We start from the raw sequence: 17,718 nt of genomic DNA on the forward strand, positions 1-17,718 counted from the left end.
TAGTGCGGATTTCAGGTGGAGTATTCGTATACGGGATCGGAGATTATGGAAAGAAGGGTGATTCCGTCCATTTCTACATAATTGGCGTAAAAAACGGCCCGAGAGATATGGCTTCGAGCGTTTCGGTGCGTTATTTTTTTTACAAAGAGCTCGATTGGAGCGCGCCAGCCGTATGCACACGCCGCATCTTCCGGGCGGTTTTTTACGCCAGATAGCAAGAGATGGACGGAATCATCCACCTCTCCATAATCTACGATCCCGTATACGAATATTCCACTTAAAATCAATACCACCTCAGATTCGTGGGGTGATGTCTCCAACTTCACAGAAAATGCCACTACTATTAATTTTCATTGATCAATGAAGCCGAACACCATAGGAAGTCTGGACTTCAGACTATGATATACAGTGACAGTGACATACTGTTATGTCATAAATACTGACAGTGATATACTGTTATCGTAGCCTACATTTATCTTACTTGAGAAGCTTAATACACATGAATGCTACAACAACAACACGCTGCAGGTAAGCACCAGCATGCATAGATTTTTTTTCATCTCATAATTTCAATGATCAAAAAAGAATGGCTTCCAAGTAGCAACATAGCGACGCTAACGATCAATAAATTGTGCTACCGAATGTCCGGTTATGTAACTGAAAAAGACATTTCGAAAAATTGTTAATTTTCTTCATAGATGTAATGTTTATATTCACAATTAGATCAGAGCCGTGAACGACTTGGTTCCACGCCAAATCAAGCGCACTTCATGAGGACTGCCGATCCGATTCATCTTCTCTTCACGAAGCCCTTTGGTTTTGATAAAACTTATTTTAAAAAAAACTGCCAAATTTTCACATGAATGTAATGTTTAAGTAGAGTGTATGTAAAATATTCTAACAACTTGTCCGTGTCATCCAGTTGAATGTTACATAGCTCATTCAACACCTTTCTAGTTTCTTAGGCGTTCAATCACTTTATTTCTATCCATTCTCTGCACAAAATCAATTTGATCTGTCAGGTGTATGAGTGGCGAAAAGACACCTCTGTCTCTTCGTTTTCAGGTGCAATGGGTTCTCTAATATCTGCAAGTTGCGCCGCGTCAGGCGTTGGATTCCAATTAAACTTGACTACATTTGCAAAAAGAAATGCCTTAAAACGAAAAGTGAAGAAATATACTATAACACCAAGCACTGGAACATTTTCAAATTCATCTCTTGTATTCTCATGGATGCGGACGGTTTCTATTTAGCAATTCAGAAAAAGAAAACAAAGGTTTTCACTGACATTTCCTGAGAAAATTTTGCTTATAAACTTTTTCCCTTTTTCCTTGGACTCAAAAAGCTCACTGCAAAAGCTGCAGACGCGCCGAAATGGAGGGGAAGCCGCGTCAGTAAGATGTAGTATAAGAGGAGCGACTGTGGCGGCTGTGATGTTAAGAACTGCACAGCGCAATTAGCGACGCTCATTAATTAGCATAATCGGAAGTTAAAGTTGTCGAAAGTTAATGCAAGTAGGCGTTTCCAAAATAAACCCTGTCTGGAAATGGTGATCTCTTATACTAGTTCTTCAATACCTAGAAAGTTACCACCGTCCGTCTATTACATGCTTAGGAATCCATTATCTTTTTTCGTATCATTCTTCATCCGTACTGCTCCACAAAACCCCAACCTTTTAGATTGTTCTATTATATACTAAGGACACGGGCCCAAATCTGTTTTAACTTTTCGTATCGTTGGTTATTCGTGCTGCTGTACAAACTCCCCACTCCTTGCACTACTTTTTTTTCTTTCACAAGCTTTGACCAAAAGTCCAAACCATATCATACCATAATCACAAAGGTTTCATATCATTGGTTTTTCGTGCTGTTTGCACAAACTACTGACACCTTACATTACGCTCTCAGATGTATTGTTTTCACGATCCAGTATGTGCTTTTGTTATGCTTTCGTTAGTGACACGTGTACGTAGTATTGTTGTTATTCACGTTGTCGTTTGCTAAGTATGTTATTGTTTGTTTAAATAAAGGTTTAAACTCCAGTATTTCAAGGTTGCGGTCAGCCCAGGGCATTGCACCTATCAGAGGGCCGAATTCGCCCATTACACACACAGAAGAAACTTTTATTTGAAGATTCTTCAATGCGAAAAGAAGACAATGCAAAAAAGACAGTCGGCATAAGCAAGCAAGAAGAACAACACTGTCATTGTCACAAAGAAGCCATATTACAACGATACCGGTTCCTCGAAATTCTGCCGAAAGTAGTTTTCAAAAAAAAGCTTCTCAAACCAAGTTCTAGCAAAATTAACTTTATGCCTGTGAGAACCCTATCCCTAATGAAAAAAGTATATCACCGCTCTCATCTAACATGTTCAGCAAGTGTGCAGGCACATAACGAGGTGCGTTTGAAATAAGCCCATGCTACGAAACGCTCTTTGCAAAGCATCACATACTTTATCAACTTAATTGGCAGGCTATCATTATGCGAGTTCCCCCTATGTTTGCCATCCGTGCACACAGTTCACTTAAAATTTCAGATCAAATTGCATTGTTTAGGTAACTTCTTGCGCACAACTGCAAATTACAGCGTTTAGACCATAGTGTGAGACTTACACTATGGTCTAAACGCTACAGACTCAGACTTACACTACGTCTTTCTATTCCTTTCAACTTCTTTCGTTGAAAACCGGACTTCTAGCACTTAACGCCAATATACTTGGAACGAAAAATGCTCACTAGTACACGAGTAGACAATAATGAAGTAATAATGAAATTCATTCTTAATTAATCAATCATATGAGCATATCACGTACTAGTTTGAGCAATATCATCCAAGGAACACAATATGGCGAAGATATTATTAACAAAATAATTATTTACATGAACATGCTGTACTCCTGGAGCCGAGATGAAAGACGATAGCTCTGCAGTCATGTCACTTAACTCCGAACATTACAGTAATTAGATGGAAGAAACATGCGGAGAATGTAATGTTGCCGCAAAAAAGGTGTCAAGAAGTCATCTCACTGTCACTTGAAATACTAAATCGCTGTCAAATTGTTGCGCAGACATGCCTTAAGGGCTGAACTTTTGAGGAGATCCTACACGGAATAAGAGAACAAGTTCAAACTTCCGGGGTGATCGCCTATCGAAACTACTATAAAAACAACAAAAAGAAAGCAAGAGTAGAAATAATCAACGAATCATGATAAGTTACGTAAACTGTTGCAATAATCTAGCGTATTTCTGACCCGCAAGGACCAAGTAGTCGACCGACCGACCTGAAAACTTCTTTCAGAGAGAGTTTGGAAAGAATGTATAATCAGAAAGGCTACCGTTTAGAGCGTCGTCGGCACAATCTTGACATTTGACTCCGGTTACAGCAACAACCTTGGAATGGATTTGGGCAACAAGACGAATTCTGGAAAATGTGACTGGGTGCTAAGGCAATGATTTCTTCTCATGAGATTTTTGAGCTATCAATTTAGTCAGTGCTCGACTATTAGTTGACCATGAATGTATTAATGATAACAAAAGTAGATTTGTTTAACATGACTAGGTACCGTAAGTACTTTATGCGCCAATATGTAACGTGGGCTAGTTTTTACGAAGTCTTCTTAGGAAATAGAAGGAATTTTTGATAATAAATTTGAAACTGGAATCGAATCGAAATGAAGAATTAGGTCATTTTCTGCAGACAAAATCAAAGTTATGTTTAAGCTAGGTTTCCAACTAATATCATTTTTGAATCGCTCACTATTTCATTCTAATTTATCATGTACCAAGCAATTGCAGGATTGTCAATGCTGTGGCTGACATCACGACTGAACCGTTTCACTACAACCAAGTGAACCTATAGGCTGAGAACAACGAGCGGAAGACTGAAACCAAAAATGTCAAAATTTCTACAGTTTTTCTCGGATATCGATAGGAACTTGGCCGCGCCGCGCAGCAGCTGCCACAGATACAAATATATGCGGACTGAGGCAGGCCCAAACACAAGCTGGTGAGTAGACACCTTAAAAAGCTTGAATATCTTGAAGGAACGTCTATCGAAGATTGTAGACAAAAAGCACCGCATCCTTTTCTACTTGAGTATTGTTCCCCCCGGCCTTGGCAAGGATTAAAATTTATCGGCATACATAAACCACCTCGTTGACTGAACAGCCGACAACCACAACCCAATGAAAAAACCTAGTAAAAATTTCAGCTGGAACAGTAAAATCAACTTTTAGCTATTTAAGCTTGCCGGAATGACTTGTTAATGTAATGCATTGTTCAATAGTACTTGTAAAAATTACACATTTCAATGGCGACATTAACTATGCAATTAACTGTGACAACAACTTTAGCTAGAAAGAGTCAAAAGAGTCAAACGAATCATCTACCATCTCAATTTATCTTCACATCAACTAAAACAGGCCCCTAGAATGTAAATGTGCATTGAATTGAATAATAATTGAAAAGTTCGACTTTCAATGAACCTCGACATAGTTGAATGTCGTATTGATTTTGATAAGCTGTACGAGATTGTTAAATAATTTTATTTACTAACGTTTCCGCAGAATCGCTTTCTTTGAAGCCTGAAATTAACAATTTAAACGACCAAACCTCTCCACCACTAAACACATAAACTCTATGCCTACTTTTTCAATCACCATCTCAGCGACTACACTGAATGCTCAGCTTGGGCCAGAGACGCCCAGCATGGACGCTGACTGATCGATCACCAGAGCGAATGGGTTCGAGTGTCTCATTCGAATCGGAGGAACAATGCGAAATATGGCGCGAGTTCCCACGTTGTCTACGGTTATTCGCCTTTGTGGTTCATTTTAAGGTTTTTCGCTTGGATCCAAAAGGCCTCCAGCGATTTTCGAGCCAACGGTTAGATTTTTGGCTTGGATCCAAAACACATCCAGCTATTTTCGAGCCAACAGTTAGGTTCGTGCGCTAAGATTTTGACCCTAATTTCGCAATTTCGGCTCCGCCGTCCTTTTGTGTCTTTTTTGACCTGTTGACCCGATAGTCAGAACATGTAAAACTAAAACTTACTAAGGAGGAACCGCAGGGCAACTGACTTCCTTCTCTGAACAGGTTGGCATCTCAAACGGTATGTACCAAAGGAAATATTATTGTAGACGCAGTAATAAGAACATTCTGGTTCAATTTCTCTCTTCTCATCCATCTCAAATGAAGAATCCTGTGATTAACAACGTGTTCCGCACGGCAGAAACCGTTTGTAGTGCACGAACTGTGGCGACGAATACGTCGGTGAAACGAAACGACGGCTACATGTCTCCATCAAAGAGCACGTGAACGGAAAGAACAGGTTACGAGAATGGATATATTTAGGTGCCCATAGAATACAAAAGCACGACAGAGCCGATTTTGGAATTTAGGTCCAAATCTTAGCGCACGAATCTAAACGCTGGCTCGAAAACCGTTGGAGGCTTTTGGATCCAAGCCAAAAACACTGATATGAACCGCAAGGGCAAATGTATGTCGATAACGCGGGAACTCGCACCATATCTCGGAGGGTTCTTCCGATATGAATAAAACATTCGAACCTTTCGCTCTCTTGATCAGTCAGCGGTCCGTCCTAAGCGTCTCCGATCCAAAGTGAGCATTCAATGTAGTCGCTGAGTTGGTGATTGAAAAAGTAGGCATGGAGTTTATGTGTTTAGTGGTGGAGAGGTTTGGTCGTTTAAATTGTAAATTGTATCGTCAATTTCAGGCTTCAAAGAAAGCAATTCTGCGGAAAAGTTAGTAAATAAAATTATTCAACGACCTCGTACAGCTTATCAAAATCAGTACGACATCCAACTATGTCGAGGTTCATGGAAAGTGGAATTTTTCAATTATTATTCAATTCAATGCACATTTACATTTATTTCACTCATCTAGGGACCTGTTTTAGTTTTAGTGAAGATAAATTGAGATGGTAGATAATTCGATAATTCGTTTGTCTCTTTTGACCGTTTCTAGATAAAGTTGTTGTCACAGTTAACTGCAGAGTTATAACTTTCCTTCATGTTCTCAACTATCAGTGCTTCTCAACTGCATTCTCAATTGTTCTCAATTGCAAAACATATTAACATATAAAGCTACTAAAACTTCCAAGGTAAACTTTTGTTCTTTTGCTTTTCATCGTTTTTCAAAATGAACGCGACTCTGTGTATTACTGTTAGGAAATTTAACATTCACAAGAACACGCAGTTGCGAGGAATACACTAGCTACCGTCGCAAAACATGAACTTGAACTTGAATAACTGTGATTTATACAGGCAATGAATTGCCTAAAAAGTATTGCAGTCACAGACTTAGAGGTGCTGTTAAATTAGTCTATGGAGTTGGTGCAAAAAATTTAGATTTTTCGTTCCATCTGTTCCAGCACTATTTTGCAGCAATAAAGTAGGGCTTTTGCGCCAATTATTCCACATTTTTTGGATAGCACATCTTATGCCCTTCTTGAATATACATGTGAATAAAGTGGATAAAGTGTCTGGCGTTACTCAATCCGCTTGGGAGACCTTGGGATCGCAACCACGCTCACTTCAATTCAGAATTGAGCGTGGTTGCGGTTTGAGGTTTTAGGAACGTGTAACTGCCTATACAATTACTTGCGAGGGCTAGCGTCAAGTCGGTATTTTATCCTTCCAGACAAGCCTGGAACCAATTTATCGACCCCGGAGGGATGAAAGGCTTGGTGAACACTAAAGACGTATTCGAACCTCCGATCGATCGTGCAGGCAGCGAAAACTCTAACCGACTGCGCTACATGCGCTCAAATATACATTTGCCTTATACATTTACACTCACAAAACTCGATAGTGAGACAAATTACACTAACACCCATTTTATAGAAAAAAAACTTTATAGTTGCGGAGGCAAGTGGGCTCTTAGTAGCCCGAAACCAGAAAAAAAAGTCAAGGAGGAAAAAGGATTATGGTATAGGAATGCTCAAGCTAGGAATAAATTTCTTACTTCAGTGAAAATTAATCTATCTTAACATCTCATTCATGCTCTAGTCAAATTTATAACCACGTCTTGCCTTGCGGCATAAGACCACAGTGTTTTCTGCACAAGCAGGCCCGACGAGCATGTTTTCTTTGCCGCCAAATCCTGCTGATGATCGTTCATTCTTGACGTCTACTTTTCCAAGAATTTGTTTCCCGTCAAACGTGATAACACCAGATGAGATGTCACCTTTGCTGTTATTAACGTGCACCGGAATCCACTCCCTGTCTTTATCGAATGACACAGCCTAAAAAACCGCTTAAAATTTACACTCGCGAGGCTGAACTAGTAGCACCTGTTTGAACGGAATCCAGCTGTAGTCAAAGCCACGTGCGAACTCAGAAAGATGTACAAGCAGCTGGATAGAACCAACATCTCCCTTATATTCGTTTTTGTTCCAACAGAAGTTTGCTGCCACCTGGAAGGAATGTCAGTATTCTTAGCTTACAACATTGGAGGTTGTGTCTTACTTTGCCACCTTCGTTCCATACCCGTCCCATAACTGGTTCTCCGGCTTGGTACCACAGTGCAACGTATTGGTCCGGGTTTTCTCCGGGAATTGTGTTATCAAGAGTTTTGTCAAGCGCCTTAACCAATTTTCTAGTTGGCCAAGGATCTCCAACACGTATATCCATCCATTCGTCGATCATAACCCTGTATATTGCAACCTGGTTACATGTCTGAGTATTTTTTATACTCAGCGGAAACTGTTCCTATCGGAAAGGTTTTTTTTTTCCAAAATTGCAATGTAATTCGTCGAATGAATAGTATTTAGTAATTGTATTCGCAGAAAATTTAAGGTTGTGGGACAAGTGCTACTCGCTAAAATTGGGTGACAGCACTGCGGTATTAAAAAAAAAAACTCTGAACCTTCGTATAATTATAAATCCTGCTCTACCTCAACCTTTACGACCTGCTAGAACGAACCTATACGCAACAAAGTGTTGAAAGCTACGCTTGAGCTTTGGAAAGAAAATGAGTGAAAATCAAATTAATGCAGCAGTTTAAGAATGTAGCAATTTAAGTGCAAATCGTCGAAAAATAAGGAGAATTAGATCTTAACCAGTTCATAGATGCAAAACGATATCAAGGACCGATACAGTGTTATCGTAACCTAAATAGACTTACTTGAGAAATTTCACATATGTGAAGACTATAACGACGCTCCAGGAAAGTACCAACATGAATGGATTTTCTTTCATCCCATAATTTCAATGGTCAAAAAAGATTGGCTTCCAAGTTGCAAATACGACACTAACGAACAATAAATTTTATAACCGAATGTTTGGTTACATACCTGAGAAAACTATTTCAATATTTGACGACATCGTTTCCTGCAGTCTAGGGCGCACTAAAGGAGGACCGCCGAGGAGAATGGTAAGACTTCTTCACGAAGTCCTTTGATTTTGATGCTCTACGTGCCCACGCAAAAGAAGAAGTCACAGTGCGACAGTTGTGCGCGATCGAAACAAATGGAAGGATCACTTGCGGTCGACCAGTTCGAAGAGCAACGGAAGTTATATGGCATAATCAAGATTATAATATTTATATAGAACGCATGTCAAATATTCTGATAGCTTGCCCGTTTCATCCAATAAAATCATGCTATATAATAACGGGCTTATTCTGCTATGTGTGTGTGTAAGTCACCTTTCCAGAGAGTGGAAACACCCATGCAAACTGCTGCTTAAATAGTAGTCACCAACTTACATGATCTGACGTGGAACCTTATCTTTATCAGGACGATGCGTTCCTTTACCTCATTATTTTAAAACATCATTCTGTGATAATTGTTGGGAAAAGCAAGGAGGAATTAGTAATGCATTTAAATTCTGTCTTTTTTATATTATTATCGAAGGAGTGTTTGCAGCTGTAGCTTGAATGTTTTATAAATGTAGAACTGACGCAATTGAAAAGAATGCTATGAAATAAGAGAAGAAAAAGAAAGCATTGTTAGGAAAACACTATTCTAATTTCGCAGAAAAACCCACTGTTATTAATTTTCATTGATCAATTTGAAAATTTTCAGTGAAGGCGAGGGAAGCGAAAACTACAGAGAATCTGAAGTCCTGCTCTAGTTCAACTGTCAGTGCGAGTACCATCGACTACTTGAATAATTGAAATTATTACAAACCAGTCTGAATGTCGGCTAACGTCGGACATCAGTCTTCTTGTAGTACGCGGTTCGTTCGCCTTCATTACTCAATAGAAATTGAATGTAGTGGAATTTTCCGTGTAATTAATATTTTTCTTATTTTTTTCTTCTTTTGTTTCAGAAATTTAAGAATTCATGAAATGATGACGGACTGAAGTGATGATTTCGTGATTCTCTTCCTAAAGGAGTCAGTACTACATTTGGAGAGTACTAAGAGAACTTGATTTTACATCTATACATCCTTCGATGTTCATCGATATCCCTACAATTTAGAAATGTTATTCGAAACACCAGTCTGAACGTCCGGCTAAAGACAGACTTTTCCAGAATTTCTGTGATGTTTGTTCGCTCGCTTCAATTGTTGTTCGCCTCGATTAACCGAAAATAATATTAGTGCCGTTTTAGACTTGTGTATCTCTAACAATCTTTCTTCATCTCATTTATTATAACTAAAGGCGAAAGATTTAATAGTCCTTCTTCTAAATGCGTGAGCTCTACATTTGGAGAACATTCAGACTTCAACTTCAAACACTCCTTACCAACAAATTCTGGTGTTCGGAAAGTATCTGCCGAAGATTTCGCAGTAGCTCAGGTTTTTTGAGATGTTCTGGAAGTTCCTGTTTAAAATATATTATATAAGGACATTACCCCTTGTATACACATAACATATCTGGCTACCTCTTCCTTGCCTACTTCATTCTGTAATGGCAGAATATTCCACCGATACTCGGCACGTACTCCTATACGAGTTCGAATTTGGCCACCCCGCTGCGAAGCCCATCGAAAGTTAAGTCGCGTATTCGGCACTGAAGCCCTTTCTGAGCAGTCTGTGCGCGCCTGGTTCCAGCGCTTCAAAGCCGGAAACAAGAAACTCGAAGATGAGCCTCGCTGTGGTTGACCGACTGCAATATCGTTCGACGAACTGAAGAATCTGGCGGAGTTGCATCCATATGAAGGGTGTGCGGTATTTTTCATACACACACACACTCACCCACTGTAGTACTGGTAAGGATAGAGTCCGTCGTCAGATAATGTAAACTGTAATGTTAGCTACTCTTTAAGCAGCCGTTTAGGTTCGTATTCCCAATTTCTGAAAAACCGATGTTACCAACCTGATAATTGAGACGTGAAGGGGAATAGACATGCGGAGGAGTCCATAGAGGTGAAAGGCAACGCGCCCAGTGGCCACGACTATGAAAGGGCTGGCCACGGCTATAAAAAACCATTTATCTTTTGCCGGCGTCTATGATTGCCATAATGGGGTGGAATGGGTCTCATAGCACCGACCTGATATGCCACGGTACAGTAGTACCGCGCAATAACTAGCGCAATAACAAAAGTAAATTTGTCAAGAAGTGATTGTCCCCTGCATGTTTCAATCATCAACTTGGTAACATCCTTCCTTCAAAAATTTCAAACATGCATGCAAAAGCTTGCTTAAATAATGGCTGACAGTTTCCAAGATCTAACGTGGAACCTTTTCTTTGTCAGTACGATGACGACGTTTATGTCATTTTATCTCTTTTATAGCTATCTGGCACCGGTAAACCCGTGGCACCTCATTTTACAGATATCTGGTGCCGGCGCACCAACTCGACGCCGGTGGATCCGTCGCACTCCCATTTTCGAATTTCGTGACTCACACACGTTGTCATGCTAGCACATTATTTTTCGCTAGTTGTTGTGGTGAAAAAAGACAACCTCATACTTTGAACTACGTTTCCAAATTGTTACGGTATCATGTATGTGTAAGAATGCATATAGGTGTAAAATCAAGTTTGAATACTCTCCAAATTTAGTACTGACGCCTTCAAGAAGAGAGCCATGGAATCATCACTTCAATTTATCATCATTTTATGAATGCCTAAATTTCTAAAACAAAAAAACGAAAGAAGCGTTGTTAGAAAAAAGTTTAATTTTGAGGAAAGTCTTACTACATTCAATTTCTATTAACTGATAAAGGTGGACGAACCGAGCACCACAAAAAGACTTATGTCCGGCCTTATCCGGACGTTCAGACTGGTTTGGAGTAATTTCAATTATTCAAGTAGTCGATGGTACTCGTATTAACAGTTGACTGGAAGAACTTTATTAAGAGTTGACCTTTAGATTTTTTAAACAGCTCATTCTAAAGCAGGGCTGTACTCCTTAGTTCAGAACTCATTGTGTAATTTATATTTTATACTAATACCTTTTTTCTTCTCTTCATACTTGTGATCAGTACGATGATGACGTTTATGTCATTTCATGTTAGTACGTTATTCTTCGCTAGTTGTTCTGGAGACAGAGACAAAACACTCATACTTTGAATCAAAAAGGATAGAGGATAAATTCGGTGGCGTATCAATCGCGAACGCTGTCAACGCTGTGGCACATAAGGAGGATCCTCTTAATCTTCCCTCAAATTTAAAGAAAGTTTGCGTTTACTCGCGATCAGCTATCTCATGCAGATTGATGATGATTTACTTGAGCACGACACTACATCGGGTCATATGACGCTGACAGAACTCTTCAAGGCATAAGGCTGCTGTTTGCTTTAGTATAATGATAAACTGTATTCACCATATCCGCAACCTCACTGCTCTTTCTGTCGACTTCCAGACAGAGTTCCCATAAGGACGTAGTCATTCTCACCTTGGAGGAAGTGGTCTTGAAAGACGTGCTGAACAAATCTTGCAAGGATGCACTGGACAAGGATGTCCTATAGGATGTCTTCGACAAGGTCCTAAAGGTTGTACTGGAGGAGCTCCTGAAGAAGATTCTGAAGTCTCTCCTGTTCCTGAATCGGATCCTGGGACAAGTTCAGGAGGTGGGGGTGGTGCTTTCGGGCAATGATCGCATTCGCAGAACGGTGGACCTCCTTTTATGTTTCTTACGATTATGTACATATCGTTAAGCTCGGGTCCTTTCCTTTCGTAAACAGTTCCATCGCAGGAGAATAGAGCGATTTCCGTCCTGTTGTCCACATATCCAAGAAGTGGTCCCTTAAGAAACTTGATTACAAACGAATTTGCAGTAGTGCGTGCTGTAAAGTATAGAACTCATCAGAGCACCTCCAGATAGGATCCTCTCACATTTCGCCAGAGAAGTAAGTCACCAAAAACGACGTGATACTTTTGAATAGATACGAATAAATTAACGCTTCACACCATTTCGTTTTATCGCTACTTTGGATGCTTGGAACTGGGAAAGGTTGCAAGGATGTAGGGCGACTCTGCATTCACCTGTCACAACGACAAGGAATGGGGATGACTCTAACGTAAGCAACGCTATTAATGCATCTTTAACAGGTATCGCTTCAAGGCTTATAAAGATAATACAAAGCATATTCCACTGATTAGCAGTTGAGTTCCATCCACTAATGTAATGGTGATTGGAAGTGACGGATGATACAGTAGCCATGAATGTGAATGTGCATCCGGTAAATAACGGCAGGCATAGATGTCCTCTCATATCACCTCACCTCCTCACGATCCTTCCAATAGATTGGAAAGGAGTCACCACATTTCAAAAATTGACGCTCATCAGTCTTCTCAAGTCGATCTTTGTACTTGATCCATTCGTACCAGAATCCTTGACTATTGTGATCGCCCGTATATTGCAACACCTGGAATTGGATTTTGCAATTTTTACAAGTCACATCGATAGTGGTATTCGTTGACCCAACCTGAATGTTTCCTTCTAATTGTTGGGGAGTTCTTAGTTCAGCCTTTTTGTAAGGAAACGAACACTCGACGACACCACCATTATTCCAAGATCTTCCGTGTATTGGCCTTCCATGCTTGTACCACAGAGCGACATACATATTTTGTTCCCCCATGACCTGGAGAAAAACTGCCATTACTTTCTCACACACCATTATTCGCAAATCTTTCGTTCTCGGATGTCCACAGCAAATGTATGTTGTCCTCTAGAGTGAGCTAATATACCTTAACAGGATTCGGCGGGAACTTTGTTCCTATTTTTTGAAATGCCCAAGTATCTTCTTTTGGTGGTGGGTTTGCCATAACTTCGACGAATTATAGAATCAAATGAAATGTGATACTTTCTACTGTTCCTTTTATGCTACTAATGTTTACACTTGTGGTTCATTTAGATTAGATGTTCTGTTTTTCTGGTGATACTAATCTTGGGAAACATAAGTAGTGTTTGAATTCAAACGATTACAGAAATCGAGAGATTTGTGATGCTTAAATCTGTAGTGTACTTGTCCTAGCTGTAGTTTTCCTTGAAGAAATTTTGTTCATGTACAAATTTTCATTAAAGGTCGTCAGAATGATGAATTGAACGTTCTTGTGGCTTGAACTGCACACGAGCTTGTTGGCGCTAATTATGCAGGATGTTTTGAGTAATGCGTCATTGTTAGGGTTTGAGAGATTGGAATCAAACGGGATTTATTCGAACATGTTGATGTTGATCTACCCTGCAGCAGAAGTTCTCAATTTACTCTTGCATAACATACGAACGAAAGTGTGGACCATAACTTAGGACTGACTAGATGAGTCTTATTAGCTAAAGCCTCTATCATATCAGTGAACAAAAAAAAAACAGGAGTCCAAAGAAGTTGTACAATATGCGATCTTTGCGTGACGTTGATGCAAGAATGCGTCCTCACAATGAGCTCCGTTTGAAAAGGCAACCTTTATACCTATTTTTTAATCCATTCAAGTTTACCTATACCGAACCATCTGAAGCTCTCTGAGGAAAGCTTTCAAAAACCTATGGCGGTCGTAGAGCTCCCGTTCACTTTTAACCAGATGCTAATGTACAGCCACTTTTGCAGCTGTCTGTAGAGTTTCCAGTGGCGCATGCTGCGCATTCTGGCGTCTCTACAAATTAGTGAGCATAGTTCTGTTTTTGGGGATGCAAGGTCGATCCCGCGGATCTCCCTCATTAGAGGGATAACTGCCGGTTAGTCGCGAGGCTACGTGGCGCGCTCTCGGGTGGCGGATAGGGGCCAAAAGCGATCTTGTGCCTGCTCTGAGACGCACTTGGATTAGAAGATGGACTCCCTCTTTCTGCTGTGCCAGGACTGACTCATAAAGTCTCTGTAAGCCACACGTCGGTCCGGCCAAAAGCCTGCATTCAAGTGACTGGGAGGTGTAAGGGGGGGGCGGTTTAGAGTCGCCTCCAACAAATAAGCTCCACCTGTCCAATACGGGAGAATGCTACGTTCTACCAAAAACTGATGGATTAGAGGCTTGCAACTTGCTCATGGATTTTCAAATTTTACGCACAGTACAGTAATAAGAAAGAGTCTCGTGATTCTGGAGGAATGGTAGCGCCACGAAGGACGGGGTTGCAGGAGTCATCTAGGCTAGCGAAACGGAAAAGGACCAGGATGACGATCTATACTTATAACGCCCGTACACTTGCATCGGATGCGGCTATTGAAGATCTGATTATGCAAGCCGGGAAGTTCACCTATGAAGTCATCGGACTGACCGAGACGAGACGACGCCACCAACTGAATGCCGTGTATGATAATAGAAAAGAACTGTTCTTAGGAACAACAGTAAAGGTGTTGGTGAAGTTGGCATCCTCGTCAACACGAGTATGGCAAAGCACATCGACTCTTTCGAACACCTTACAACCCGGACTGGACGTTTACGGAAGAAAAGATGTGGTTCAACGCCAGTTTCGACAATCTTCGTCGCTTACGCTCCAACATCAAGCAACGATGAAGAAGAAGTCGAAGCATTCTATATGGACCTAGAGAAGTTCTACTGAGAAGATCATGCCTTCTACAAGGTCATAATTGGCAATTTCAACGCCAAAGTTGGCTCAAGAAGAACGCCGGAGGAAATTCACATCGGGACCCACGGCCTATAATGGAACGACCACGGGGGAGAGGCTCTCCCAGTTCATCATGACGACTAAGACCATCCATGGGAACTCGCAATTTCAGAAACCCTCCTCTTTACGCTGGACGTGGGAGTCACTTGGTGGAGGGATGAAATTGACCACATCATCGTCAGTAAAAGGTTTGGTACAACAGCGGTATTCGTCAGGCCAAACCTGACGAATATCGCTGTTGTACCGAAGTTTTATACGGTATCGGACCATCGCCTTCTTCGAGTAGTTTCTTTCACACGCAGAGGCGCTGCAGAGGGGCGATAAAAGGGGATCTTGAAGAGAGAAGAGAATCATTCTTGGCTGAAGCAGCAAAGGCTGGTGTAAGCAGTCGCTACGCCCGTCGGAACTTCGCTAACCGTAAGACAAAAATGACTGCTCTCCGGAACCCGGATCAAACAACTACAACATCGAGAAGTTGAATGATGACTTTTACTCATACCTCTTCGACAGCTACGTCTACTTGCCTCCTCACCATCTGAGGGAAGATGGACATGCCACTCCAGAGGTCATCCCTTCCGAAGTCCGACACGGTATCATGTCGGTGACGAACCATATTTCACCCTGTCACGACAGAATGGTGCCTGACCATCTGAAGTACCTATCGCTAGTCCTCATCAACACACTGGTGAAGCTTTCTATGTGTACCTGGAGAAGTTCTAAGAAGAAGAGCATACCTTCTACAAGGTCATAATTGGTTATTTCAACGCCAAAATTGGCCCGAGAAGAACGCTGAGGAACTTCACATCGGGACTCACGGTCTACAATGGAATGAACAGGGACAGAGGCTCTCGGAGTTCATCATGACGACTAAGACCATCCATGGCAACTCGCAATTACAGAAGACTTCTCCCTTTCGCTGGAAGTGAGAGTCACTCGGTGGAGGGCACCATACTGAAATTGACCACATCGCGTCAGTAAAAGGTTTTGCCTGACGGATGTCGCTATTGTGCCGAAGTTCTATACGGGATCGGACCATCACCTCCTCCGAGGAAGATTTTTCTTCCTGAAGACAAGGGGAGCAGAGAAAGCCGCCAAGTTCAGAGAGAAAAATCCCAGAACTACCATCAACTGGGATCTCTTCGCTAAGGTAGCCGGCTTTTGGGAAGATTCCGCAATAGACAACATCGACGAGGAGTATGACCGGCTCGTTGAACACCTTCAGGACTGCACAAGAAGGCTGAGAGATTTAAACCCACCAAGAGACTCCTGTCTCTGGAAACTCTAGAGCTGATACGCGTGGGGTCGCACGAGCAGCAGACATTCAGAAACCCACATCCGAGCTCGCAAGGCTTTGCAGAGACGCGATAAAGGAAGACGTCAAAGAAAGAAGAGCAGAAGTGTTGACTGAAGCTGAAGAAGCGGGAAAGAGCATCCGCTACGCCAGTTGAGAATTCGCCAATCGAAAGACGAGGATGAGTGCTCTCCGGAACCCAAATAGAACAGCCACAACATCAAAAAGGGGAATGGAGAAAATCATCTACGACTTCTACTTTGATCTCTTTGACAGCCATGTCCGCTTGCCTACGATCTGAGGAAAGACGGACATGTCATTCAATTCTCCCGTCCGAAGTACGACATGGTATAATGTCAGTAAAAAAAATCGTACGGCACCCGGTGCCGATAGGATAAGATCTGAAGATTTGAAAAATTTTCCGTCAGTTCTCATCGACACTCTGACGAGACTCTCCACTTGTTACCTGTCGGAATGCAAGGTCCCCAAACACTGGAAGACCAGCGAAACCGTGTTGCTGTATAGGAAGGGAGATCCACATGACATCCACAACTATCGCCCAATCTGCTTACTATCCGTCATTTACAAGCTCTTTACAACTGTGATCCTTAATAGGATTGAAACGTCTTGCATGAAGGACAGCCATGCGAGCAAGCAGGGTTTCGAAAAGGATTCAGCACCGTTGACGACATTCACATTTCAACGAAACTCATCGAGGTATCGCGAGAGTACAAAATGCCACTATGTTTCACCTTTGTCGGCTTAAGAAGGCCTGACTCATCTCTCAGAATTGCCCAAGTTCGACTGTTCTTGAATCTTGGCATGTTGAATACGTAACTTTCGTATTGATTTGCTTGGGCTGTGGCCAAGATTGGTATTGATATTTATTAACAGCTAACGTTTCAGCGTTTTCGCCTTTGTCAGAGCCTGGAAAAATCAAAGCCATTAGTGATCCATTCTCTCAAGCGCCTTATCACCTACACAAAGCAACCAAACGGTAAGCAACCTCAAACAGCAACACGTTGGCTAGTGTTTACCTCATTAGCTAGACTTGGTATATTGTGAACGAATATTGTGAACGTTTTGTGCTTGTTGGTTTTGGCATGTGTTAGATAAATCCATCTACTGCATTGTTTAAGCAACTTTTTGCGCGCAACTGCTACTTATAGCGTTTAGACCGTAGTTTGAGTTTATACTCACATCATGGACTGCATCTACGTCGCACACACGAATTCGGAATGTCATAGTTCTACCGTAGGCATCCCTTCTACTTCTTTCTATTCCTTTCTACTTCTTCTATTGACAAACTGGACTTCTAGCACCTAACCCCAATATACGTTAACCGAAAAGTACTCAGCAGTACGGGAGTAGGCAAAAAAAATGATGTAATTTTCAAATTCATTCTTAATTAATGAGTCATATGAGCATATTACGTACTAGTTTGAGCAATATCATTCAAG

General features: G+C 41.3%; 3 protein-coding genes across 3 annotated transcripts; 2 read left to right on the plus strand and 1 right to left on the minus strand.

The window, feature by feature from the left end:
- Nucleotides 1-7,023: 7,023 nt before the first annotated feature.
- Nucleotides 7,024-13,178, minus strand: RB195_003121 (uncharacterized protein; the record flags this gene model as incomplete). The annotated part of the gene is made up of 7 exons (XM_064200659.1): nucleotides 7,024-7,263; nucleotides 7,312-7,434; nucleotides 7,487-7,670; nucleotides 11,806-12,155; nucleotides 12,635-12,778; nucleotides 12,839-12,994; nucleotides 13,101-13,178. The coding sequence occupies 7 exons, from the start codon at nucleotides 13,176-13,178 to the stop codon at nucleotides 7,024-7,026; spliced, it is 1,275 nt and encodes a 424-aa protein (XP_064056540.1).
- A 1,268-nt stretch (nucleotides 13,179-14,446) lies between these two features.
- Nucleotides 14,447-14,887, plus strand: RB195_003122 (uncharacterized protein; the record flags this gene model as incomplete). Its single annotated transcript, XM_064200660.1, has 1 exon — nucleotides 14,447-14,887. One exon carries the CDS (start codon nucleotides 14,447-14,449, stop codon nucleotides 14,885-14,887), a length of 441 nt encoding a protein of 146 aa, XP_064056541.1.
- Nucleotides 14,888-16,571: 1,684 nt separating this feature from the next.
- RB195_003123 (uncharacterized protein) lies at nucleotides 16,572-17,024 on the plus strand (the record flags this gene model as incomplete). Its single annotated transcript, XM_064200661.1, has 1 exon — nucleotides 16,572-17,024. The coding sequence occupies one exon, from the start codon at nucleotides 16,572-16,574 to the stop codon at nucleotides 17,022-17,024; it is 453 nt and encodes a 150-aa protein (XP_064056542.1).
- Nucleotides 17,025-17,718: the final 694 nt, after the last annotated feature.

Source organism: Necator americanus, chromosome IV (genome assembly GCF_031761385.1).
Source record: "Necator americanus strain Aroian chromosome IV, whole genome shotgun sequence".
Taxonomy (NCBI): domain Eukaryota; kingdom Metazoa; phylum Nematoda; class Chromadorea; order Rhabditida; family Ancylostomatidae; genus Necator; species Necator americanus.